Here is a 25,780-nt window from a genome sequence, read left to right as displayed (position 1 = left end):
ATCTCAAAGTAATTTGCAGGCTTCGAAGAACAGTACGGTATCCTAAGCAATTTGTCTCCCTCATTACGGATTTTTTTTTCCCTGCGGAACAGACGATGGAGAACAATATGCCGAAGGAATAGACATGGCAGGATAGCCACGTTTCATAAATTAAAGAGAATATCATTTAGAAAAATAAAGAGGGGATGATTTAGAAATTGAAAAATTAATGGCAGATTTTTCATATTGTTTATTATAGGAAGAATATTCTTTTCACTTGCAATATCAACTAATCATTTTATTGAAAATATATATATTCTTAATCCCATTCTAATTCTAATATAAACCACACTTTCAGTTTAATAAATTAAAATAAATAATTTTATATTAATTATATTTTTTCTCATGTTTTTATACATACATATTTTTTTATTATATACTTATAGCAGGCATGGTATTACTTATTCTGTTTATTATTACTTATTTCGTTTATTATCCATGGTTTAATAACTTCCATTTATATTAGTTACTAATTTTTTGTTTTATTTTTTTAATTTAACTTTTTTGTTTATTTAGTTATTTATTTATTTTTTCTATTATTTTTTCATTTTCATGGATTATTGTTTTTTTGTTATTTTCAATTTAACATAACTTCTTATTATTATATTAAAAATATATTTTAATAAATTTAATTGTAAAATATTATATATATTAATAAAAAACACACACATATAAATATATATAAAATAAACATATATATTAAAGTGTATATATGTTTTTTTTGTGGTTCAAAATAATTTTCATTAGATTTAGAGGTGGTCTTTAGTGTGTCGTTGACTCTATCGAAGGTTATCCAAGTGAATGGCATTTTGACTATATTGAATATCAATAAGATAGACTACAATCTCATTGTGGTCTTCATACGTGTGATTCCTTAGAATGTCAATGCCAATTTGTATGTGTCGCAACTATTGGACAATAGATTCCATGGAGGCGGGAGCCACTAGGGTACCTAGCGAATTAGCTAGAGAAATAGCCTCTATGTCCTCTGTTTCTTCGCTGGTCCCATTAGCATAGGACGAGTGGTGGTCGCGTTGGCATAGGACGAGTGGTGGCCTCGCTCGGGAAGCCCGGGCTAGGCATGTTGCCCTCGCTGGCAACGAGAATGACCCTGTTGTCATGGCATCTTGTTGGTCATGGTGGTTGACAACAAGGGAGCTCGCAAAGAGATTTTGAGTGTACCCGAAATAGTCCAAACTCATGTACCCACTAACCCATAAATTGTATATAAGTTAATATAAACCATATTAATCAATCATATTTTTTTAAATTTAATAATAACATTTAACAATACAATATTTTATTAGTTGTTTTATTTTTCTAATAAAATCTTATTTTTATTATTTTTTAGATTAATTAAACTATATTTAAACTAAATAACCATATAACTTTTATTTTAACATTATAACTTAATAATTTTGTATTTTTATTTACACTAAAATTAAATTAATTCAACTCCCCATAAAAACAACCTCATCGTTTTTAAGTATTCAACAACATCATTACTTACCCTGTACTTATGAAGTAGCAATAAATATTATCCCCTAAACTGTGAAGAACAAAGAAACATTTTCATTAACGGCCGGTGCATTATGGCATGCGTTGGATGGCCAACTCGATTGAAAGGTAACGAGATAAGCATTCTGCCATTTGTCAAAGGCAAATCCTATTTCCACCTCTATAGCAAAGTTAATGCTATAGAGGTACAGCCGCAGACAGCATCATAAACCATAAACCATGCATCCTCGACCATATGTTACATACATGGCATGGATGTATTTCGGCAACCTCGCTAAACTCATAATTTCATTTTCCGGCCATTGTACCACTCTTCTGATTTGCAATCAATTCTTCCCTGATCTCCGCGGGCTAATTTGAATTTTAAATTTGCTGCCCCCGCGCTTCGAGTTGAATCGACTGCAAGTACAACCTCCAAACGCATTAATGATGGTTCATTTGAATTTTGAAAACTCGCCCCGCCTAAACACTGAAATTTGGATTTCAAATTTGGGGATCGCTAAATCAGTTTAATTTCTGCAAGGCGTAAGGAGCCGCGTTCCCTTATCAAGATGTGCTCAAGCGGAGATTGAAGAATATAGCTCCCATCCCACAGGAAGAAGTCGCGTCCTAGCTCTTCTGGAGCCAAAGCTGGGCTCTTTTGCGGCTTCGTTTGTGCCATCTTCTCCATCTGCATGTACGGATCTCCTCTGTCAGTAATGGTAAATCTCTCTACTTCCTCTTTAGCAAAACCAATTTTCAGTGAGCATTGTTGAAGTCAGCATAACGGTCAAGAGAATGCGGTTTTTTTCAACAATTTACATTTATGCCTTATTATGATATGTGAAGTGACCTGAAGCGCGATTTCGATGATGTGCAGAGGTTGGTGATTAAGACGAAGAGCGTAAAGTATATGCCGTTCTTCCGGTCTCTCTTTGTATTCCTATGCGGCACCTCCTGGTTCATATTCGGCCTCTTGGGAAACGATCCATTCGTTTATGTACGTTTAACAATACTTACCATAGATGATAAATATATTTGCACGACAATTATAAACATTCACCTTTGGGTAACTTAGATAAAAAAAAATCTGTTTCATGATTGAATAACCTTCATCATAAAGATCTTTTACAGAAGTAAAAATTGTATAACAAAATAAAATAGGTAAGTATTCAAATTACTTGTCCGAGAACATCATTAAACATGACTGCATAGCATGATCGAAATCAAAGCTGTAGATATAGTACTTTTAATTCAGTGTATTATCCTTTAAAATCTACAAGTAACAAAGAATAAAGTAAATATTTTTAAGCATTACACGTTCAGTTCTCTATTATATGCCTTTACCTGCAATCTTTACCGTTGCAACCTAAAATCCTTATAAAACCCGAATTTGGGTAACTCTATTCTAGTGTAACTCTATGTTAGCGCTGTATTTATGAGATGGAGGTGTTAAATTTTTCAATGGTTTTATGGATCCACAGGTACCAAATGGGTCTGGAAGTTTCCTCGGAGCATTGCAGTTGATTCTGTATGTTATTTACAAAGACTGGAAGAATACGAACAACGACAGTGCTACATCGTCTCCTCCTCCAGAAAAAGAGGCAAAGCTACAGGACGTTTATCAAATGAGCCAAGTGGAAAAGGAACAAGGCCGCGTTGATCAAATGAGCCAAGTTGAAAAGGGATATGTTTTTAAATGAGCGAAGTGGAAAAGGGATTTTATGGGCAGGCAAAAGCTTATAGTATGGAATGGACATTAAACGTGAATGGAATGGAAATTAAAGTGTAGTATTAAGCAACGAAGAGAATGGAATGGAAATTAAAGTGCAGTAATAAGAAATGATGTTCAACAACATAATTTGTTGTGAAATAATTTTTACATCTATGTTATAGATGTGTGTAACATAGGTGTGTATTACGAGTTGGTTGTTAATGGTGGAGAGTTTTTATTGGATTTACTCTGTCATCTACTTTTATTTATGTAACTATGCTTTTATCAATAAACCAATAAAGTATAGTGTGATTGGTCTCTGGTGTGTAACTATGTTTGTTTTTGGTAGTGTTTCCAAATTGGTATCAGAGTTAGTTCCACCATGAGAGGCTATAATTATGCAAATTCTACAAATTTAAATCATTATATATGAGATAGTGCAGGAAGGTGATTGTGTATTTTTCATGTGTTTATATTTTTGTGTGCATGTGTGTTGTTCTACTATTTAATTGAAGAAGCAATCATTGCCTTATTGTGATTTGATGTGGATATAGTCAAGTTGCCACTAGTGACGAATCCATTAGTGGAATTGTTGAACCCATACCAGATCAGATGTGATATCCAGAGCTAAATAGGGAACATCATCGTTATTATTTTGAAGGGTTGAGATCTTACATTTTGAGTGGGATCTCGTGTATGTATATGAAGTTGTATGAAATCCTCGTAAAACTTTGTGGTGTGGGTTCCAGTTTTCCTATGTTGCAATATGTCATTATTATTATTGAAGTGTGTAATGATGAACTGAAAGTTATTATTGAATAAAGTAACATAGTTTGTATTGAATAAAGTAACATAGTTTGAGTTAGTGGTTATGTTATTTTGTTCCAATAAAACATATCACTAATTTGGTTATGTTTATATTCCATTATATGTGGGTGGTCAAATTGTTTTTTAAATGCTTCAAGATTAACAATTATCATTTATCTTTGTGTGTATGTTAAAAATAGTCAAGTTGTATGATTGACTTCTCAATATACAAAATACCAAAACCATTTAACTATATAACTATCAAAATTGTAATTATCTTTTTGTGTATGTTAAAAATTGTCAAGTTGTATGATTGACTTCTCAATATACACACTACCCAAACTATTTAATTATATAACTATGAAAATTGCAATTCAATGCATTTTGATAGATAGAAGTAAGTCCATACAGTGATTCAATAACAAATTATTTTTCTTTGTAGTCAAGAGCCTTTGGTCATACAAGTATGTCAATGATGGTCACAAGCTGTTAAATTAGTCAAGTGATATGCTTGAAGTTTTGGCGGAGAGAGAGGGTAGTATGTGAGGCTCCACTGTGGGTGTGGGTGTTAATGAAGATGAACAAAACAAAGATCAATATTGCTATTGTAATTTGTGATTTTAATATTTGACATGTAAACATTAAGGGAAGGGCTTGGAAGTAATAGTTCCATGTGTATTACACGTGTGTTACACATTGTTAATTGTTGTGAGCTTTTAGGTTAGCTATTTTTAGTAATTATGATCAGTGATCTATTTTGATATATGTAACTATTGATTAATTAATAAAATATAGTGTGACTTTTGTTTGGTGTATAACTATGTCTTCTTTGTTCTTTTTTAAATGTTCTTCAATTATTATTCCATTGGAGGTTAGTGAGTGCAAAATTTCCTAATAGAAGATATGTGTGAATCTTTGTTTGGGTTCTAACACCTTTGCTCTTCAAGGTGGATAAAATATCATTCTTGTAATGCAATGCAATTCATCATCGTTAAATAAGTTTTACGGAGTTGTATGAGTCCAATTAATGTGAAGAGGGCTTATTAGAAAGTTTTTCCCCATTGATAAAAGTGGTATATATAGAGATACAAAAATTGTAAAAGATATCTTTTGGAATAAATTTTAAACTAAATTTTGTACAGTCATAGAGGCAGTTGTGCACAATGATTCCATATTAATGGAAGCATATTGTTCTCGCTCATATGGCCATTGTATTCCCTACACTAATTACTTTAGAAGAACACCAAGATAACAATTGTTTTCTCACTCCCAATATTTCTATTGGGTATCATACAAGTGATACAAGTGGTACCAAATTAAATTTTTATACCGGTAGTACAAATGGTATGAGAGCAAGTGGTACAAGTGGTGCGTAGTACAAATGGTATGAGAGCAAGTGGTACAAGTGGTGCGTGTAGATCTGAAGGGGTTAGTCCCTCTTGTGAGTAGGTCCTTATAAACATTGATGTAATCAAAGCTGGGGCTTTTGATTTACATCATAATAAAAATAAGCTTTGTCTTTTTCTCTAGGATTCGTTTCCAAGTAAAATCACTATGTACATTTGTCATGTGAATAAGGTCTTGCTATTTGCCAATTTTATTAGATTGAATGATTTGTTAAAGGAGTGTACAATTTGTAAAATAATGATTCATGCCCCCACCTCCCTTGGTATATCCTAATTCCCAATAATTTTCTAGTATTCTCGTTCTTAGATCCATTCACAATGATCAAGCTTTGGACTTGCTAGAAATAGAACCAAATCCAATTTGTGGTTCAAAATGAACAAATTGTATTCCTCATTCATTGTTGCTTCCAAGTTGGGATTTCTTTTATCCTCTTCATAAAATTGAGGATCAAAAGATAATATGACATAATAATACAAGGGCATGCATGGTTCCGTTGCTATAAGTGCATGTTGAATTTCTTCCACTTAATATATTTTGGAAAGATAATCTAACAAATTACTGTGATGCACCCGTTCTATGTCAATGGTGGTGGTGAATCTGAATCTTCTACTACTTGCTCAATAGGTTTGGAATTTTCATTTCAAGTGTAAGAAGAATCATAATCTTGAATACTGGCATATGGAAGTGGTGGAGGTTATGGAGCAGGTTCCTATGGAGTTGCATGTAGAGGATCTTCTTCAAACTTTATAGTTTTTTGTGGACATATCTAACAACCTACCTCGTTTGAATCCTTCTGAATATCCAACGAACATGCACTCCTTACTCTGTGGCTCTAAATAGTTTCACCTATCCAATGATATTTAATCCCATTCTCATGATCCAAGGATATGGAGATGGGTGACTTCCGATCTCTTAGTGCAGCATGACTCATAAGGAGTTTTGTGTTTCGTGGATTCATGTGGTACTTTGTTCTAGATGTAAGAAACATAGTTGATTATTTTAGACCATAACTTTGAAGGTAATGAGTTTGCATGCATCATGCAGTTGGTAATTTCTTTTAGTCTCCTATTCTTCCTTTATACCACATCATATTGATTGTATGACACTATGTGTTGTAACTAGATAACTCCATCTAAACAAAGCCTTTCCATGCCTTTGTTCACATACTCCCCCCTATTCTCTATGTGCAACATTTTGATGCCTTTCCTATTTTTTCTACATGTGGTTTAATGTCCTGGAAAAGTTCAAAGACCTCTAACTTGGATTTAATAAAATAGACCCAAATTTAACGTTACTAGTTGTCTATGAACGTAAGAGACTACCTCACCTTTTATCATAGATGGTTTAGGAAAATATCTAGTGATATCATTTTGCATGAGATTAAGGGTTGATGATGGCCTTCTTGCATTTCCTTTCTTCAAATATACTCTAGATGTTTTCCCATAATATAGCCATGGAAAAATCCTTCAAAAGATTGAATGTTGGGAATCCTTGTAACCATTCCTTCTCTATTAATTTGTTGTAGGTACTTGTAGTTCAAGTGTCGAAAAACTGTGTGTCCCAATGGACTCTCTTTGTTTGCATGTGTTACTAACATAATCTAAGAAGATTCAGAATCAAAATGAAAAGGAATAAAACCTTGCGGAAAGGTCTACTTTACCTAGAATAACTATAGAGCCATTTGTCATCTTACAAATGCTAACAGTCTCAGGTGTAAATTCTACTGGCTTTCCTCTACAAAAATTCATTGTCTGGTAGACTCATAGTATGAGTATGGATTAAATAGGTCATCAAAGAAACCATTATCCCTATCTACTCTTCTTTTTCCACGTACTTTGATAAGGGTATTATCTCCCATAAGTATGGGAGGACGAGAAATGTTTCCATGGTCAAAAAGGAATCTCTTAAGGTATCCATATGGTGTGGTTCCACACTGTGAATAATTTAAGAATAATTGATCTAAACTTAAACATGAACACAAAAACTTACACATATAATCATAAACAGAGAGATGCAATAGAAAAAACCTTCATTTCATTAATAGAAGAATACTCAATTATGCTTATAAACATAATGGAAATAAGATAGTGTTGGCTATGTGGGGCTTGACCTAGGTTCAGATGTGATTTTAGCCAAGCAAATCCCTGTACCACTAGCCTTTTCTGCAACAGTCTATGGAACGCGGACTGAGGTCTCACTCGAAGCAGTATGGGAGGGTGCTAGAACAAAGTTTCGGCACCGTGGGGATGTCTGGTAGGTGGCGATAGGGATGCAATCAAACCTCCATGCTTATTGGACACGAGCATGTTGCTTCCTGTGTTATTACCTTCATGCAGCTCTAGCCGCAGCACGACCCGTGTTAGTTACGCAAGTCTTCCTTAATTAAGTTCTAATTGCTAATTAATTAGAATTTTGTCATACATAAGCATTCATACCAGTGTTTATCAAGTGTAGACATATAAATAACTAGATAACAATAATGCATAACATCAAAATATAGATCCATGAACAGATGAAATGTACTTTGAATCAAGCTTATCTTTATTAATAATATTTTTCATGTTCAATTCAGTTACAGACCCAACTACGCCCTACGCACTTAGCTATAGGGGTCTGCGCACTGAGCTGCAGACTCTACTAGGCCTCTGTGCACTGAGCTGCAGAGCCTCTTCCTACTGCTGCGACCCAATACGCTTCAACTTCCCTTCATTCTATAACCATGCCTTCGCATCTATCTATTAGTTGCTTGCCAAAAAACTATCTTTACACTTAGAGCTTCTCTCTATTTATAAAATCCCATGGTCCTCGGACCATGGGTAGGTCGACACAACTTTACATTATTTTACAATTCTTAGGACGGACAACCCTATGACTCATCCTAGACTTTTGCACTCCGCGCCCACACTTTACGGAGTCTTATATTATAATTGACCAAAACTCAGGCTTTAAGCCCCAAAACCTACTGTGGGGGATCCCATGCCCAACAGGGCCCCAACACAATCATCGTGACTCATCCCTAGTCACTTTGTTGGTGCATCAATCTTTCCGTGAAGTCCATCCAACAGGTCTCGCACAACATGTGTGTCCATGGTAGACTATTCTGCTATCTGTTGTACTTGTTTCACATGTATCTCTAAACCTTTGTGAGTAGGGTCACATTCCTATCTAACCGCATAGAGTTCCTGCATTTGTTCTAGCATGTCTTCAATGGTAGCTGTAATTGTAAAAGCTTCATCAATCCATGGTTGTATGCATGCTTTAAGCAGGGCTTCTTTTTGTTGCCCGACGTCTAATTGGTCCTTCAGTGCCCTTGCCTACAGTAGTTTGGTGAGTCGTTGAGTAAGGACAACCGTCTGCATGGTCTGGCAGATACTGTCGTACTCCTGTTGCAACTCACTCACCTCTGTCTTTAGGCGTTGTAGTTTTGGATCTTCCTGCAGTTATGTAAGCATGGTTAGTGCTTGATCCAACATACCGGTGCAATCCTGTGTCGCCTGGCCAATTTGATCCAACCCCGTCTAGATAGCATAGGCATGTTGCTCTCTGACTTTTGGGGGCGTGGAGGGCTGTGCCTTCAATCGCAGCTCGACGATCTGTAGGTTCAGCTCCAACTAAACCTTCGTCATTTCCTCCCTGGCCTTGTGGACTCTGGTCACCAATCTATGGTCCCGCTCTGCTGCCAGTAGCTCTGTAGGCACGACCATCTTTGGGACACTCCTACACGCATCCTCTACAATGTGCTCCCGTCTAGGAGCCTGTGCAATCAACTCTTCACACTGGAGGCTGAGCTAATCCATGTTTAGTTTCTGCTCATTCAAGACCTGGATCGCGCGGCCTTCCCTAGCGCAGAGCTTTGTGATGACCCCATCCTATAACTAGTACAAGGTTTCATACGGCAGGGCTACCAAGTTTAAGCCGACGCCTTTCATGCTACTCATCGCAGCCCGGTCAACCTCGCTTGCTGCTGCTAGGGCACCATCAGGCGAAACGAAAGGGTTGTCCATATAGGCGCGCAACGTCTGTCCGGCTTCTATGATTCCTGCTATGACGTACAAAGCCATTGTACCTATTTGGGAGGGCTATACATGTAAGCCTTATAGCTGCGCGCTGAGCGCCCCCAACACAGTGTTCTGATCCATCCTCAGTTCCTTGAGTGCATCCTTTGTGAACTCACGAGTCGTTTCGCCGATGTCAAACAGATCAGCTTCTGTGAGCATGATTAGGTCAAAAGACGTCTTTGGCACCTTTACCTTCTTCCTACAAGTTGTTTTCTTAGGGCCGCGTGGCCGCTTGAGTTGGGTTGATGCTGAACCGGGGTCTGTGCACTCTTATGTCTTGTCCACTTCCCTGGTTTGTTTCCCTGTGGACATCTCCTAGCCCTCCTTGGGGTCTTTTGTGGGCGTTGTTGTGATTTCTGCCATCTGCGCTGCTGCTCCTACATCGGTTGTCTTCCACCGTGCAGCTACTTCTTGTTCGTAGTGCCTCTTTTCAGCTAGTTGTGTGATGCATAGCTTGGTGTCCTTCTTTCTTTGCTGGGATGTGGCCTTCTCCATTTCTACCAAGTCCAAGGTATGCCACTCTAGAGGCCATGACTCCATTACTGCGAAGATCGCATCATCTGTTGTTATGAACGGAAGCTTCACCCGTTTTTGTGCTAGATCCTTGCATGCCCAAATATACAGGTTATGTATATCTACTTTGAACTCTGTCGAGCTCTACAAGTTGTTATAAACTGTATGGAACAGGCACGGCCTTCGATTGATCCACATTCGGATGCTCGTCTCCATGAACACCCAGAACACCTTCATCTTGCGAATTCTCTTCGCATCTTTGTAGCCCAGAGCAAGGTGTACCTCACGGCTTCAGGAAAATCATCCTCAATATTGGGAAACTGGCTATCCTTGGGTAGTTCCCCTACAACCAACAAGATGGATAAGAGAAACCACGCATAGTGGAAGGTCTTACCCTACTCCTAGGCCTCCTTGCATTTTGTCAGAAACTCCTTGTAGAGGAACTGCACCCAGTTGAACTGTACCCCCTCTGTGCACTTCTCTTCCAACGCAATCACATACATTAGTACTTCGTCGGTGCGACATTTCCTCATCAACTTGTCGGCTAGCGGTTGGGTGGCTATGCACACCCCTTTGCCCTTAATTCTTGCTATTGTGTACCCTCTCTTTTTCTTCTCTAGTTTATACTTCACCTTCATGGCTTCTGCGAGGGCCAAGTCACTACTTTTTCCTGCTATGGTCGCGGTGTGTGTCCTTTGAAGGGAAGTTAAGAAATTATGTGAATTAGGTTGGCCATGATGGGAATAGGCTCCTCCAGCCAAATATACCCGTCATGCATTAGGAACAACAAATGCTTGATGACGAAAATGTTGATTGGCGTGTGGTGGTAGTGGGGTATCCATCATAGATGGAGTAAACCAACCTTCTGCACATCGTGCAACCATTTCTGCTTCATTAACCTCTCTGTGGCCAAGTGTGGGAACTTCTCGCTACCCATGAGGTCCTAGTCCTCGAAATTCATGGTAGGTATTCGTCCCAAAGGTAGACCTTCAAAAGTTATACTTTTAGGGAGGAGTAGGGTCTAGAGCGCACTCCTTGTGGCCTCCAGGCCTTTTAGTATCTTGGCTTTCCCTTTCCATGGGGGGACATATGTAGGTAACTTTGTTTCGAAAGGCATTGGTGAGACATGATTTGCCTCATTGTCTTGCACCTAAATTTGAGCAATTAGAGCTTGCAAGTCTTTCTCCTCCTCATCTGATTCAATAGTGATGGATTTTCCCTTTTCTACCATTGAGAATTTGCCAAACCGTGGTTTTCTTGGGGATACAAGGACTCGGCCCATAATCTTCTTATCTTTCTATGGTCGTGGCGTTCGTGGTGATTTTGGAACTTCTAGTGAAACTGCTGCCTCTCTAGGCTCCTCATGGGCCATATGGGGCTCCACGATATCTTCGACGAATCGCACTCTTGTTCTAGCAACGGTCATCGTGTCTATAGTCAAAGGTGGTAAGAGTACGCGATGCTTATTCTTTGTAACTGGTCAATTCTCACACAACCAAGTGTTGCCTCAAGGCTAGCCCTGGGGATTTTATAGCATCTTTTGAATTTTAATTTGACCATTCCCCCCACTTTTGAGTCATTAATGCCTTCTTGGCGGCAGATCATCCAAAATCTAGCTCTTAATTCGTATCTTAATTTCCCGCCACCTGCTCCTTTTTGCCTTAAATTGGATATATTTCATGAACAGTGACACCAATGGTCACCTCCCAGCCTACCCGAGCGGCAGCACAGCCCCCTATGCGCAGGCACGGCCCCTGTGACATATTGATTCTGCGCACAACCTCCTTATCGTGCAACTCCCATACAAACTCTTTTATAGTCCTGCACTTTCTTTCAACTGCTTGGATTATTGAGACTATGCTCTCAATGGATAGTCAGGTGGTCACACCATGTATGCGAGGCTTCAATTCACCTTCCAGCCTAGTCCGTGGGGACTCCTCAATTACCCTCATGACAGTCAGTGTTGTGAATTCTTCCTTATGCGGTCTGCTCCCCTCGTTACTTTGTCTGGTAAGGTGCAGTCATAGCCATGGTAGCAGAGACACAAATTATCAGCAAAAATCTTCTAATGCAGTAGTATGGCTGGCCATACCTTGTCCTGTCATTCTTAGTTTATTGACGCGGCATGCTTACATGATTTGGATTTCTAATTTGTTGATTTCTATGTCCACTAACATTCTTTTCTACCTTAGTCGTACTCGATCTTCTTCGAGTTAGCAAAGCTTAAGTTTCCCTCGTCGAATGGCTTTATGAATCTGCATATGTTCGTCCTCGCGCAGTTGTATAATTCCTTCATCCTAGTCCTCATGTACTGTCCCAACTGTGGGAGCTACTGCGTGAAGATTCCTTTCTTCCAAAACTATGGTCTCGACACTGCTTGTCACACGGAATGAGTCGATCTTGTGGACAAGATAAACCTTCCTAGAATCTAACGATATCTACTGACAAGCAAGCCAATAAAAAACTATCTTTCTCTAAATATGCATTTATAAACAAAGGCAAACAAGTTTTTAGGCCTACCTTAGGTCCAATGCAAGTTATGCGCACATCTTCCGTATATGCCCAGTTTCCGTATATGCACACATCTTCCGTATATGCCCAGTTTCCGTATATGCACATATCTTCCGTATATGCCCAGTTTCCGTATATGCACACATCTTCCGTATATGCCCAGTTTCCGTATATGCGCACATCTTCCGTATATGCACACATCTTCCGTATATGCCCAGTTTCCGTATATGCACACATCTTCCGTATATGCACACATCTTCCGTATATGCCCAGTTTCCATATATGCACACATCTTCCGTATATGCCTAGTTTCCGTATATGCGCATATCTTCCGTATATGCTCAGTTTCCGTATATGCACACATCTTCCATATATGCCCAGTTTCCGTATATGCACACATCTTCCGTATATGCACAGTTTTCGTATATGCGCACATCTTCCGTATATGCCCAGTTTCCATATATGCACACATCTTTCGTATATGCACAGTTTCCGTATATGCGCACATCTTCCGTATATGCCCAGTTTCCGTATATGCGCACATCTTCCGTATATGCCCAGTTTCCGTATCTGCGCACATCTTCCGTATATGCCCAGTTTCCGTATATGCACACATCTTCCGTATATGCCCAGTTTCTGTATATGCGCACATCTTCCGTATATGCCCAGTTTCCGTATATGCACACATCTTCCATATATGCACACATCTTCCGTATATGCCCAGTTTCCGTATATGCGCACATCTTCCGTATATGCCCAGTTTCCGTATATGCCCACATCTTTCGTATATGCACACATCTTCCGTATATGCCCAGTTTCTGTATATGCGCACATCTTCCGTATATTCCCAGTTTCCGTATATGTGCACATCTTCCGTATATGCACACATCTTCCGTATATGCCCAGTTTCCGTATATGCGCACATCTTCCGTATATGTGCACATTTTCCGTATCTGCCCAGTTTCCGTATATGCCCACATATTCCGTATATGCGCACATCTTCCATATATGCCCAGTTTCCGTATATGCGCACATCTTCCGTATATGCCCAGTTTCCGTATATGCACACATCTTCCGTATATGCCCAGTTTCCGTATATGCGCACATCTTCCGTATATGCCCAGTTTCTGTATATGCACACATCTTCCGTATATGCCCAGTTTCCGTATATGCACACATCTTCCGTATATGCCCAGTTTCCGTATATGCACACATCTTCCGTATATGCCCAGTTTCCGTATATGCGCACATCTTCCGTATATGCCCAGTTTCCGTATATGCGCACATCTTCCGTATATGCGCAGTTTCCGTATATGCACACATCTTCCGTATATGCACACATCTTCCGTATATGCCCAGTTTCTGTATATGCACGCATCTTTCGTATATGCCCAGTTTCCGTATATGCGCACATCTTCCGTATATGCTCAGTTTCCGTATATGCACACATCTTCCGTATGTGCACACATCTTCCGTATATGCCCAGTTCCGGTATATGCGCGCCCAGTTTCCGTATATGCACACATCTTCCGTATATGCCCAGTTTTCGTATATGCACACATCTTCTGTATATGCCCAGTTTCCATATATGCACACATCTTCTGTATATGCCCAGTTTCCGTATATGCACACATCTTCTGTATATGCACACATCTTCCGTATATGCCCAGTTTCCGTATATGTGCACATCTTCCGTATATGCCCAGTTTCCGTATATGCGCACATCTTCCGTATATGCCCAGTTTCCGTATATGTACACATCTTCCGTATATGCACACATCTTCCGTATATGCCCAGTTTCCGTATATGTGCGCCCAGTTTCCGTATATGCACACATCTTCCGTATATGCCCAGTTTCCGTATATGCACAAATCTTCTGTATATGCCCAGTTTCCGTATATGCACACATCTTCCGTATATGGCCAGTTTCCGTATATGCACACATCTTCTGTATATGCACACATCTTCCGTATATGCCTAGTTTCCGTATATGCGCACATCTTCCGTATATGCCCAATTTCCGTATATGCGAACATCTTCTGTATATGCCTAGTTTCCGTATATGCGCACATCTTCCGTATATGCCCAATTTCCGTATATGCACACATCTTCCGTATATGCGCACATCTTCCGTATATGCCCAGTTTCCGTATATGCGCACATCTTCTGTATATGCCCAGTTTCCATATATGCGCACATCTTCCGTATATGCCCAATTTCCGTATATGCACACATCTTCCGTATATGCCTAGTCTCCGTATATGCGCACATCCTCCGTATATGCCCAGTTTCCATAGAATGCATGATAATGCTCTAGACGAAATTTAAGAGATGGATAAGGTGAAGGAGGGTCACATAAGGGTGAACCAGTATTTTCCAAGCCCATTTACCCTTTACTGGATTAGTTCATGCAACAAATAGGAAAATCTGGAGTTTCCTATATCTTGTCGAGATAGAAATTCATGCACTAGTATATTATAGAAATGTATAATAGTATGTAAGGAGATAATAATCTAAGTAAGCTAAGTGCACAACAAGAGTACTAACTATATACAATAATTTTTTTCTAAATCAAGAGCTACTATCTAAGATTAAATCAAAATACATAAGTGGATTGATAAACTAACTAATTGTAGAAAACAATATTAGCAACATAAAGGATGAATTGAAATTTTGACTGAAAAGAGTATTATTGAATGAAATAAATTATTACTAAATTCATGAAATAAAGTTGCATAAATAAACTTGGAAGCAAGGCTATTCACTAACACTACAAATATTTTCAAAGATAGGTTTTTCGAAAAATGTATGACTAAACTAATGCATGAAGAATAAGAATAGAAGGGGGCTTGAGCACCTTGGTTGGGCCCTATGGAAGATGTGTGCATATACGGAAGATGTGTGCATATACGGAAACTGGGCATATACGGAAGATGTGCGCATATACGGAAACTAGGCATATACGGAAGATGTGTGCATATACGGAAATTGGGCATGTACGGAAGACGTGCGCATATACGGAAACTGGGCATATACAGAAGATGTGCGCATATACGGAAACTGGGCATATACGGAAGATGTGCGCATATACGGAAGATATGTGCATATACGGAAACTGGGCATATACGGAAGATGTGGGCATATACGGAAACTGGGCATATACGGAAGATTTGCGCATATACGGAAACTGGGCATATACGAAAGATGTGTGCATATACGGAAACTGGGCATATACGGAAGATGTGCGCATATACGGAAACTGGGCATATACGGAAGATGTGCGCATATACAGAAACTGGGCATATACGGAAGATGTGCGCATATACGGAAACTGGGCATATACGGAAGATGTGTGCATATACGGAAGATGTGTGCATATACGGAAACTGGGCATATACAGAATATGTGCGCATATACGGAAACTAGGCATATACGGAAGATGTGCGCATATACGGAAACTGGGCATATACGGAAGATGTGCGCATATACGGAAGATGTGTGCATATACAGAAGATGTGTGCATATACGGAAACTGGACATATATGGAAGATGTGTGCATATACGGAAACTGGGCATATACAGAAGATGTGTGCATATACGAAAACTGGGCATATACGGAAGATGTGTGCATATACGGAAACTGGGCGCGCATATACGGAAACTGGGCATATACGGAAGATGTGTGCATATACGGAAGATGTGTACATATACGGAAACTGGGCATATACGGAAGATGCGCATATACAGTAACTGGGCATATACGGAAGATGTGCGCATATACGGAAACTGGGCATATACGGAAGATGCGCATATACAGTAACTGGGCATATACGGAAGATGTGCGCATATACGGAAACTGGGCATATACGGAAGATGTGCGCATATACGGAAACTAGGCATATACGGAAGATGTGTGCATATACAGAAGATGTGTGCAGATACGGAAACTGGGCATATACGGAAGATGTGTGCATATACGGAAACTGGGCATATACAGAAGATGTGTGCATATACGGAAACTGGGCATATACGGAAGATGTGTGCATATACGGAAACTGTGCATATACGGAAGATGTGCGCATATACGGAAACTGGGCATATACGGAAGATGTGCGCATATACGGAAACTGGGCATATACGGAAGATGTGTGCATATACGAAAACTGGGCATATACGGAAGATGTGTGCATATACGGAAGATGTGTGCATATACAGAAACTGGGCATATACGGAAGATGTGCGCATATACGGAAACTGGGCATATACGGAAGATGTGCGCATATACGGAAGATGTGTGCATATACGGAAACTAAGCATATACGGAAGATGTGGGCGTATACGGAAATTGGGCATATACGGAAGATGTGCGCATATACAGAAACTAGGCATATACAGAAGATGTGCGCATATACGGAAGATGTGGGCATATACGGAAACTGGGCATATACGGAAGATGTGCGCATATACGGAAGATGTGCGCATATACGGAAACTGGGCATATACAGAAGATGTGTGCATATACGGAAGATGTGCGCATATACGGAAACTAGGAATATACGGAAGATGTGCGCATATACGGAAACTGGACATATACGGAAGATGTGTGCATATACGGAAGATGTGGGCATATACGGAAACTGGGCATATACGGAAGGATGCACTCAAGGAACTGAGGATGGATCAGAACACTGTGTTGGGGGCGCTCAGCGCGCAGCTATAAGGCTTACATGTATAGCCCTCCCAAATAGGTACAATGGCTTTGTACGTCATAGCAGGAATCATAGAAGCCGGACAGACGTTGCGCGCCTATATGGACAACCCTTTCGTTTCGCCTGATGGTGCCCTAGCAGCAGCAAGCGAGGTTGACCGGGCTGCGATGAGTAGCATGAAAGGCGTCGGCTTAAACTTGGTAGCCCTGCCGTATGAAACCTTGTACTAGTTATAGGATGGGGTCATCACAAAGCTCTGCGCTAGGGAAGGCCGCGCGATCCAGGTCTTGAATGAGCAGAAACTAAACATGGATTAGCTCAGCCTCCAGTGTGAAGAGTTGATTGCACAGGCTCCTAGACGGGAGCACATTGTAGAGGATGCGTGTAGGAGTGTCCCAAAGATGGTCGTGCCTACAGAGCTACTGGCAGCAGAGCGGGACCATAGATTGGTGACCAGAGTCCACAAGGCCAGGGAGGAAATGACGAAGGTTTAGTTGGAGCTGAACCTACAGATCGTCGAGCTGCGATTGAAGGCACAGCCCTCCACGCCCCCAAAAGTCAGAGAGCAACATGCCTATGCTATCTAGACGGGGTTGGATCAAATTGGCCAGGCGACACAGGATTGCACCGGTATGTTGGATCAAGCACTAACCATGCTTACATAACTGCAGGAAGATCCAAAACTACAACGCCTAAAGACAGAGGTGAGTGAGTTGCAACAGGAGTACGACAGTATCTGCCAGACCATGCAGACGGTTGTCCTTACTCAACGACTCGCCAAACTACTGTAGGCAAGGGCACTGAAGGACCAATTAGACGTCGGGCAACAAAAAGAAGCCCTGCTTAAAGCATGCATACAACCATGGATTGATGAAGCTTTTACAATTACAGCTACCATTGAAGACATGCTAGAACAAATGCAGGAACTCTATGCGGTTAGATAGGAATGTGACCCTACTCACAAAGGTTTAGAGATACATGTGAAACAAGTACAACAGATAGCAGAATAGTCTACCATGGACACACATGTTGTGCGAGACCTGTTGGATGGACTTCACGGAAAGATTGATGCACCAACAAAGTGACTAGGGATGAGTCACGATGATTGTGTTGGGGCCCTGTTGGGCATGGGATCCCCCACAGTAGGTTTTGGGGCTTAAAGCCTGAGTTTTGGTCAATTATAATATAAGACTCCGTAAAGTGTGGGCGCGGAGTGCAAAAGTCTAGGATGAGTCATAGGGTTGTCCGTCCTAAGAATTGTAAAATAATGTAAAGTTGTGTCGACCTACCCATGGTCCGAGGACCATGGGATTTTATAAATAGAGAGAAGCTCTAAGTGTAAAGATAGTTTTTTGGCAAGCAACTAATAGATAGATGCGAAGGCATGGTTATAGAATGAAGGGAAGTTGAAGCGTATTGGGTCGCAGCAGTAGGAAGAGGCTCTGCAGCTCAGTGCACAGAGGCCTAGTAGAGTCTGCAGCTCAGTGCGCAGACCCCTATAGCTAAGTGCGTAGGGCGTAGTTGGGTCTGTAACTGAATTGAACATGAAAAATATTATTAATAAAGATAAGCTTGATTCAAAGTACATTTCATCTGTTCATGGATCTATATTTTGATGTTATGCATTATTGTTATCTAGTTATTTATATGTCTACACTTGATAAACACTGGTATGAATGCTTATGTATGACAAAATTCTAATTAATTAGCAATTAGAACTTAATTAAGGAAGACTTGCGTAACTAACACGGGTCGTGCTGCGGCTAGAGCTGCATGAAGGTAATAACACAGGAAGCAACATGCTCGTGTCCAATAAGCATGGAGGTTTGATTGCATCCCTATCGCCACCTACCAGACATCCCCACGGTGCCGAAACTTTGTTCTAGCACCCTCCCATACTGCTTCGAGTGAGACCTCAGTCCGCGTTCCATAGACTGTTGCAGAAAAGGCTAGTGGTACAGGGATTTGCTTGGCTAAAATCACATCTGAACCTAGGTCAAGCCCCACATAGCCAACACTATCTTATTTCCATTATGTTTATAAGCATAATTGAGTATTCTTCTATTAATGAAATGAAGGTTTTTTCTATTGCATCTCTCTGTTTATGATTATATGTGTAAGTTTTTGTGTTCATGTTTAAGTTTAGATCAATTATTCTTAAATTATTCACAGTGTGGAACCACACCATATGGATACCTTAAGAGATTCCTTTTTGACCATGGAAACATTTCTCGTCCTCCCATACTTATGGGAGATAATACCCTTATCAAAGTACGTGGAAAAAGAAGAGTAGATAGGGATAATGGTTTCTTTGATGACCTATTTAATCCATACTCATACTATGAGTCTACCAGACAATGAATTTTTGTAGAGGAAAGCCAGTAGAATTTACACCTGAGACTGTTAGCATTTGTAAGATGACAAATGGCTCTATAGTTATTCTAGGTAAAGTAGACCTTTCCGCAAGGTTTTATTCCTTTTCATTTTGATTCTGAATCTTCTTAGATTATGTTAGTAACACATGCAAACAAAGAGAGTCCATTGGGACACGCAGTTTTTCGACACTTGAACTACAAGTACCTACAACAAATTAATAGAGAAGGAATGGTTACAAGGATTCCCAACATTCAATCTTTTGAAGGATTTTTCCATGGCTATATTATGGGAAAACATCTAGAGTATATTTGAAGAAAGGAAATGCAAGAAGGCCATCATCAACCCTTAATCTCATGCAAAATGATATCACTAGATATTTTCCTAAACCATCTATGATAAAAGGTGAGGTAGTCTCTTACGTTCATAGACAACTAGTAACGTTAAATTTGGGTCTATTTTATTAAATCCAAGTTAGAGGTCTTTGAACTTTTCCAGGACATTAAACCACATGTAGAAAAAATAGGAAAGGCATCAAAATGTTGCACATAGAGAATAGGGGGGAGTATGTGAACAAAGGCATGGAAAGGCTTTGTTTAGATGGAGTTATCTAGTTACAACACATAGTGTCATACAATCAATATGATGTGGTATAAAGGAAGAATAGGAGACTAAAAGAAATTACCAACTGCATGATGCATGCAAACTCATTACCTTCAAAGTTATGGTCTAAAATAATCAACTATGTTTCTTACATCTAGAACAAAGTACCACATGAATCCACGAAACACAAAACTCCTTATGAGTCATGCTGCACTAAGAGATCGGAAGTCACCCATCTCCATATCCTTGGATCATGAGAATGGGATTAAATATCATTGGATAGGTGAAACTATTTAGAGCCACAGAGTAAGGAGTGCATGTTCGTTGGATATTCAGAAGGATTCAAACGAGGTAGGTTGTTAGATATGTCCACAAAAAACTATAAAGTTTGAAGAAGATCCTCTACATGCAACTCCATAGGAACCTGCTCCATAACCTCCACCACTTCCATATGCCAGTATTCAAGATTATGATTCTTCTTACACTTGAAATGAAAATTCCAAACCTATTGAGCAAGTAGTAGAAGATTCAGATTCACCACCACCATTGACATAGAACGGGTGCATCACAGTAATTTGTTAGATTATCTTTCCAAAATATATTAAGTGGAAGAAATTCAACATGCACTTATAGCAACGGAACCATGCATGCCCTTGTATTATTATGTCATATTATCTTTTGATCCTCAATTTTATGAAGAGGATAAAAGAAATCCCAACTTGGAAGCAACAATGAATGAGGAATACAATTTGTTCATTTTGAACCACAAATTGGATTTGGTTCTATTTCTAGCAAGTCCAAAGCTTGATCATTGTGAATGGATCTAAGAACGAGAATACTAGAAAATTATTGGGAATTAGGATATACCAAGGGAGGTGGGGGCATGAATCATTATTTTACAAATTGTACACTCCTTTAACAAATCATTCAATCTAATAAAATTGGCAAATAGCAAGACCTTATTCACATGACAAATGTACATAGTGATTTTACTTGGAAACGAATCCTAGAGAAAAAGACAAAGCTTATTTTTATTATGATGTAAATCAAAAGCCCCAGCTTTGATTACATCAATGTTTATAAGGACCTACTCACAAGAGGGACTAACCCCTTCAGATCTACACGCACCACTTGTACCACTTGCTCTCATACCATTTGTACTACGCACCACTTGTACCACTTGCTCTCATACCATTTGTACTACCGGTATAAAAATTTAATTTGGTACCACTTGTATCACTTGTATGATACCCAATAGAAATATTGGGAGTGAGAAAACAATTGTTATCTTGGTGTTCTTCTAAAGTAATTAGTGTAGGGAATACAATGGCCATATGAGCGAGAACAATATGCTTCCATTAATATGGAATCATTGTGCACAACTGCCTCTATGACTGTACAAAATTTAGTTTAAAATTTATTCCAAAAGATATCTTTTACAATTTTTGTATCTCTATATATACCACTTTTATCAATGGGGAAAAACTTTCTAATAAGCCCTCTTCACATTAATTGGACTCATACAACTCCGTAAAACTTATTTAACGATGATGAATTGCATTGCATTACAAGAATGATATTTTATCCACCTTGAAGAGCAAAGGTGTTAGAACCCAAACAAAGATTCACACATATCTTCTATTAGGAAATTTTGCACTCACTAACCTCCAATGGAATAATAATTGAAGAACATTTAAAAAAGAACAAAGAAGACATAGTTATACACCAAACAAAAGTCACACTATATTTTATTAATTAATCAATAGTTACATATATCAAAATAGATCACTGATCATAATTACTAAAAATAGCTAACCTAAAAGCTCACAACAATTAACAATGTGTAACACACGTGTAATACACATGGAACTATTACTTCCAAGCCCTTCCCTTAATGTTTACATGTCAAATATTAAAATCACAAATTACAATAGCAATATTGATCTTTGTTTTGTTCATCTTCATTAACACCCACACCCACAGTGGAGCCTCACATACTACCCTCTCTCTCCGCCAAAACTTCAAGCATATCACTTGACTAATTTAACAGCTTGTGACCATCATTGACATACTTGTATGACCAAAGGCTCTTGACTACAAAGAAAAATAATTTGTTATTGAATCACTGTATGGACTTACTTCTATCTATCAAAATGCATTGAATTGCAATTTTCATAGTTATATAATTAAATAGTTTGGGTAGTGTGTATATTGAGAAGTCAATCATACAACTTGACAATTTTTAACATACACAAAAAGATAATTACAATTTTGATAGTTATATAGTTAAATGGTTTTGGTATTTTGTATATTGAGAAGTCAATCATACAACTTGACTATTTTTAACATACACACAAAGATAAATGATAATTGTTAATCTTGAAGCATTTAAAAAACAATTTGACCACCCACATATAATGGAATATAAACATAACCAAATTAGTGATATGTTTTATTGGAACAAAATAACATAACCACTAACTCAAACTATGTTACTTTATTCAATACAAACTATGTTACTTTATTCAATAATAACTTTCAGTTCATCATTACACACTTCAATAATAATAATGACATATTGCAACATAGGAAAACTGGAACCCACACCACAAAGTTTTACGAGGATTTCATACAACTTCATATACATACACGAGATCCCACTCAAAATGTAAGATCTCAACCCTTCAAAATAATAACGATGATGTTCCCTATTTAGCTCTGGATATCACATCTGATCTGGTATGGGTTCAACAATTCCACTAATGGATTCGTCACTAGTGGCAACTTGACTATATCCACATCAAATCACAATAAGGCAATGATTGCTTCTTCAATTAAATAGTAGAACAACACACATGCACACAAAAATATAAACACATGAAAAATACACAATCACCTTCCTGCACTATCTCATATATAATGATTTAAATTTGTAGAATTTGCATAATTATAGCCTCTCATGGTGGAACTAACTCTGATACCAATTTGGAAACACTACCAAAAACAAACATAGTTACACACCAGAGACCAATCACACTATACTTTATTGGTTTATTGATAAAAGCATAGTTACATAAATAAAAGTAGATGACAGAGTAAATCCAATAAAAACTCTCCACCATTAACAACCAACTCGTAATACACACCTATGTTACACACATCTATAACATAGATGTAAAAATTATTTCACAACAAATTATGTTGTTGAACATCATTTCTTATTACTGCACTTTAATTTCCATTCCATTCTCTTCGTTGCTTAATACTACACTTTAATTTCCATTCCATTCACGTTTAATGTCCATTCCATACTATAAGCTTTTGCCTGCCCATAAAATCCCTTTTCCACTTCGCTCATTTAAAAACATATCCCTTTTCAACTTGGCTCATTTGATCAACGCGGCCTTGTTCCTTTTCCACTTGGCTCATTTGATAAACGTCCTGTAGCTTTGCCTCTTTTTCTGGAGGAGGAGACGATGTAGCACTGTCGTTGTTCGTATTCTTCCAGTCTTTGTAAATAACATACAGAATCAACTGCAATGCTCCGAGGAAACTTCCAGACCCATTTGGTACCTGTGGATCCATAAAACCATTGAAAAATTTAACACCTCCATCTCATAAATACAGCGCTAACATAGAGTTACACTAGAATAGAGTTACCCAAATTCGGGTTTTATAAGGATTTTAGGTTGCAACGGTAAAGATTGCAGGTAAAGGCATATAATAGAGAACTGAACGTGTAATGCTTAAAAATATTTACTTTATTCTTTGTTACTTGTAGATTTTAAAGGATAATACACTGAATTAAAAGTACTATATCTACAGCTTTGATTTCGATCATGCTATGCAGTCATGTTTAATGATGTTCTCGGACAAGTAATTTGAATACTTACCTATTTTATTTTGTTATACAATTTTTACTTCTGTAAAAGATCTTTATGATGAAGGTTATTCAATCATGAAACAGATTTTTTTTTATCTAAGTTACCCAAAGGTGAATGTTTATAATTGTCGTGCAAATATATTTATCATCTATGGTAAGTATTGTTAAACGTACATAAACGAATGGATCGTTTCCCAAGAGGCCGAATATGAACCAGGAGGTGCCGCATAGGAATACAAAGAGAGACCGGAAGAACGGCATATACTTTACGCTCTTCGTCTTAATCACCAACCTCTGCACATCATCGAAATCGCGCTTCAGGTCACTTCACATATCATAATAAGGCATAAATGTAAATTGTTGAAAAAAACCGCATTCTCTTGACCGTTATGCTGACTTCAACAATGCTCACTGAAAATTGGTTTTGCTAAAGAGGAAGTAGAGAGATTTACCATTACTGACAGAGGAGATCCGTACATGCAGATGGAGAAGATGGCACAAACGAAGCCGCAAAAGAGCCCAGCTTTGGCTCCAGAAGAGCTAGGACGCGACTTCTTCCTGTGGGATGGGAGCTATATTCTTCAATCTCCGCTTGAGCACATCTTGATAAGGGAACGCGGCTCCTTACGCCTTGCAGAAATTAAACTGATTTAGCGATCCCCAAATTTGAAATCCAAATTTCAGTGTTTAGGCGGGGCGAGTTTTCAAAATTCAAATGAACAATCATTAATGCGTTTGGAGGTTGTACTTGCAGTCGATTCAACTCGAAGCGCGGGGGCAGCAAATTTAAAATTCAAATTAGCCCGCGGAGATCAGGGAAGAATTGATTGCAAATCAGAAGAGTGGTACAATGGCCGGAAAATGAAATTATGAGTTTAGCGAGGTTGCCGAAATACATCCATGCCATGTATGTAACATATGGTCGAGGATGCATGGTTTATGGTTTATGATGCTGTCTGCGGCTGTACCTCTATAGCATTAACTTTGCTATAGAGGTGGAAATAGGATTTGCCTTTGTCAAATAGACAACTCAGTTCGTCTTCGATGTATTTAAGGTACTAAGATTTAAAAAAAAAAACCAAAACCATATTCCACCTTTCTCCATATCCATTGAACCACTATTTAGATGGTGATTGTGCAGAGCGATTAACTCACCATTCATCGTACAGGGAATGGCAACGCCATGTATCTTATCATCTCAACCCATAATTTGACGGTGCCGCTGGCGTCATCATATGCCTCGTGGTAAATCGCCCACACAGAATCTCATATATATATGTATATATTGACCCAATACAACGAGCATGTTCCATCAAATGGTAAGTGAATGACTGTGCATTGAGCGAGTGGGTCACATGGACTCATTGAGAGTCATCCGATGAAACATGGAAATGGAAAAAGAGAAAAGGTGGTATCAAAAATGGTTGTGATGTGATGGAATACCGTACTATCAAATGTTTGATACCACACCACGTGCTTGTGACGTAACAGGTTTTAAAGGTCACAGGATTTACCAAAAACCGATGTGCAGAGCGAGTAACTCACCATTCATCGTATAGGGGATGGCAACTTCATGTATCTTATCATCTCAACGCATAATTTGATGTCGATTCCTATTTCCGCCACAGTTTTTTAATTAAGGCCTCCTGACATGGGGCGCGATAGG

General features: G+C 38.8%; 2 protein-coding genes across 2 annotated transcripts; one reads left to right on the top strand and one right to left on the bottom strand.

The window, feature by feature from the left end:
• Window positions 1-2,004: 2,004 nt before the first annotated feature.
• LOC149180645 (bidirectional sugar transporter SWEET1b-like) lies at window positions 2,005-3,572 on the top strand. Its single transcript, XM_089418208.1, has 3 exons — window positions 2,005-2,258; window positions 2,417-2,536; window positions 3,021-3,572. Exons 1-3 carry the CDS (start codon window positions 2,232-2,234, stop codon window positions 3,237-3,239), a joined length of 366 nt encoding a protein of 121 aa, XP_089274334.1. The 5' UTR covers window positions 2,005-2,231; the 3' UTR covers window positions 3,240-3,572.
• Window positions 3,573-23,252: 19,680 nt separating this feature from the next.
• Window positions 23,253-25,081, bottom strand: LOC149180644 (bidirectional sugar transporter SWEET1b-like). The gene is made up of 3 exons (XM_089418207.1): window positions 24,567-25,081; window positions 24,289-24,408; window positions 23,253-23,804 (listed from the first exon to the last, which is right to left on the bottom strand). The coding sequence occupies exons 1-3, from the start codon at window positions 24,591-24,593 to the stop codon at window positions 23,586-23,588; spliced, it is 366 nt and encodes a 121-aa protein (XP_089274333.1). The 5' UTR covers window positions 24,594-25,081; the 3' UTR covers window positions 23,253-23,585.
• Window positions 25,082-25,780: the final 699 nt, after the last annotated feature.

The sequence above is a fragment of the Pinus tabuliformis genome, chromosome 3_2 (assembly GCF_031772625.1).
Source record: "Pinus tabuliformis cultivar Carrire ecotype Pingquan chromosome 3_2, CPIR1, whole genome shotgun sequence".
In the NCBI taxonomy this organism is placed as follows: Eukaryota; Viridiplantae; Streptophyta; class Pinopsida; order Pinales; family Pinaceae; genus Pinus; species Pinus tabuliformis.
The sequence above is the reverse complement of the archived record's forward strand: the minus strand, read 5'-3'. Positions and strand labels throughout refer to the sequence as shown.

Bases quoted from the DNA above. Each gene is read 5' to 3' on its own strand.
- LOC149180644 (XM_089418207.1), bottom strand. From the start codon at position 24,593: ATGTACGGATCTCCTCTGTCAGTAATG. The intron at 24,409-24,566 runs GTAAATCTCTCT...GATGATGTGCAG, and splicing joins GATCTCCTCTGTCAGTAATG to AGGTTGGTGATTAAGACGAA. The intron at 23,805-24,288 runs GTACGTTTAACA...ATGGATCCACAG, and splicing joins GAAACGATCCATTCGTTTAT to GTACCAAATGGGTCTGGAAG.
- LOC149180645 (XM_089418208.1), top strand. From the start codon at position 2,232: ATGTACGGATCTCCTCTGTCAGTAATG. The intron at 2,259-2,416 runs GTAAATCTCTCT...GATGATGTGCAG, and splicing joins GATCTCCTCTGTCAGTAATG to AGGTTGGTGATTAAGACGAA. The intron at 2,537-3,020 runs GTACGTTTAACA...ATGGATCCACAG, and splicing joins GAAACGATCCATTCGTTTAT to GTACCAAATGGGTCTGGAAG.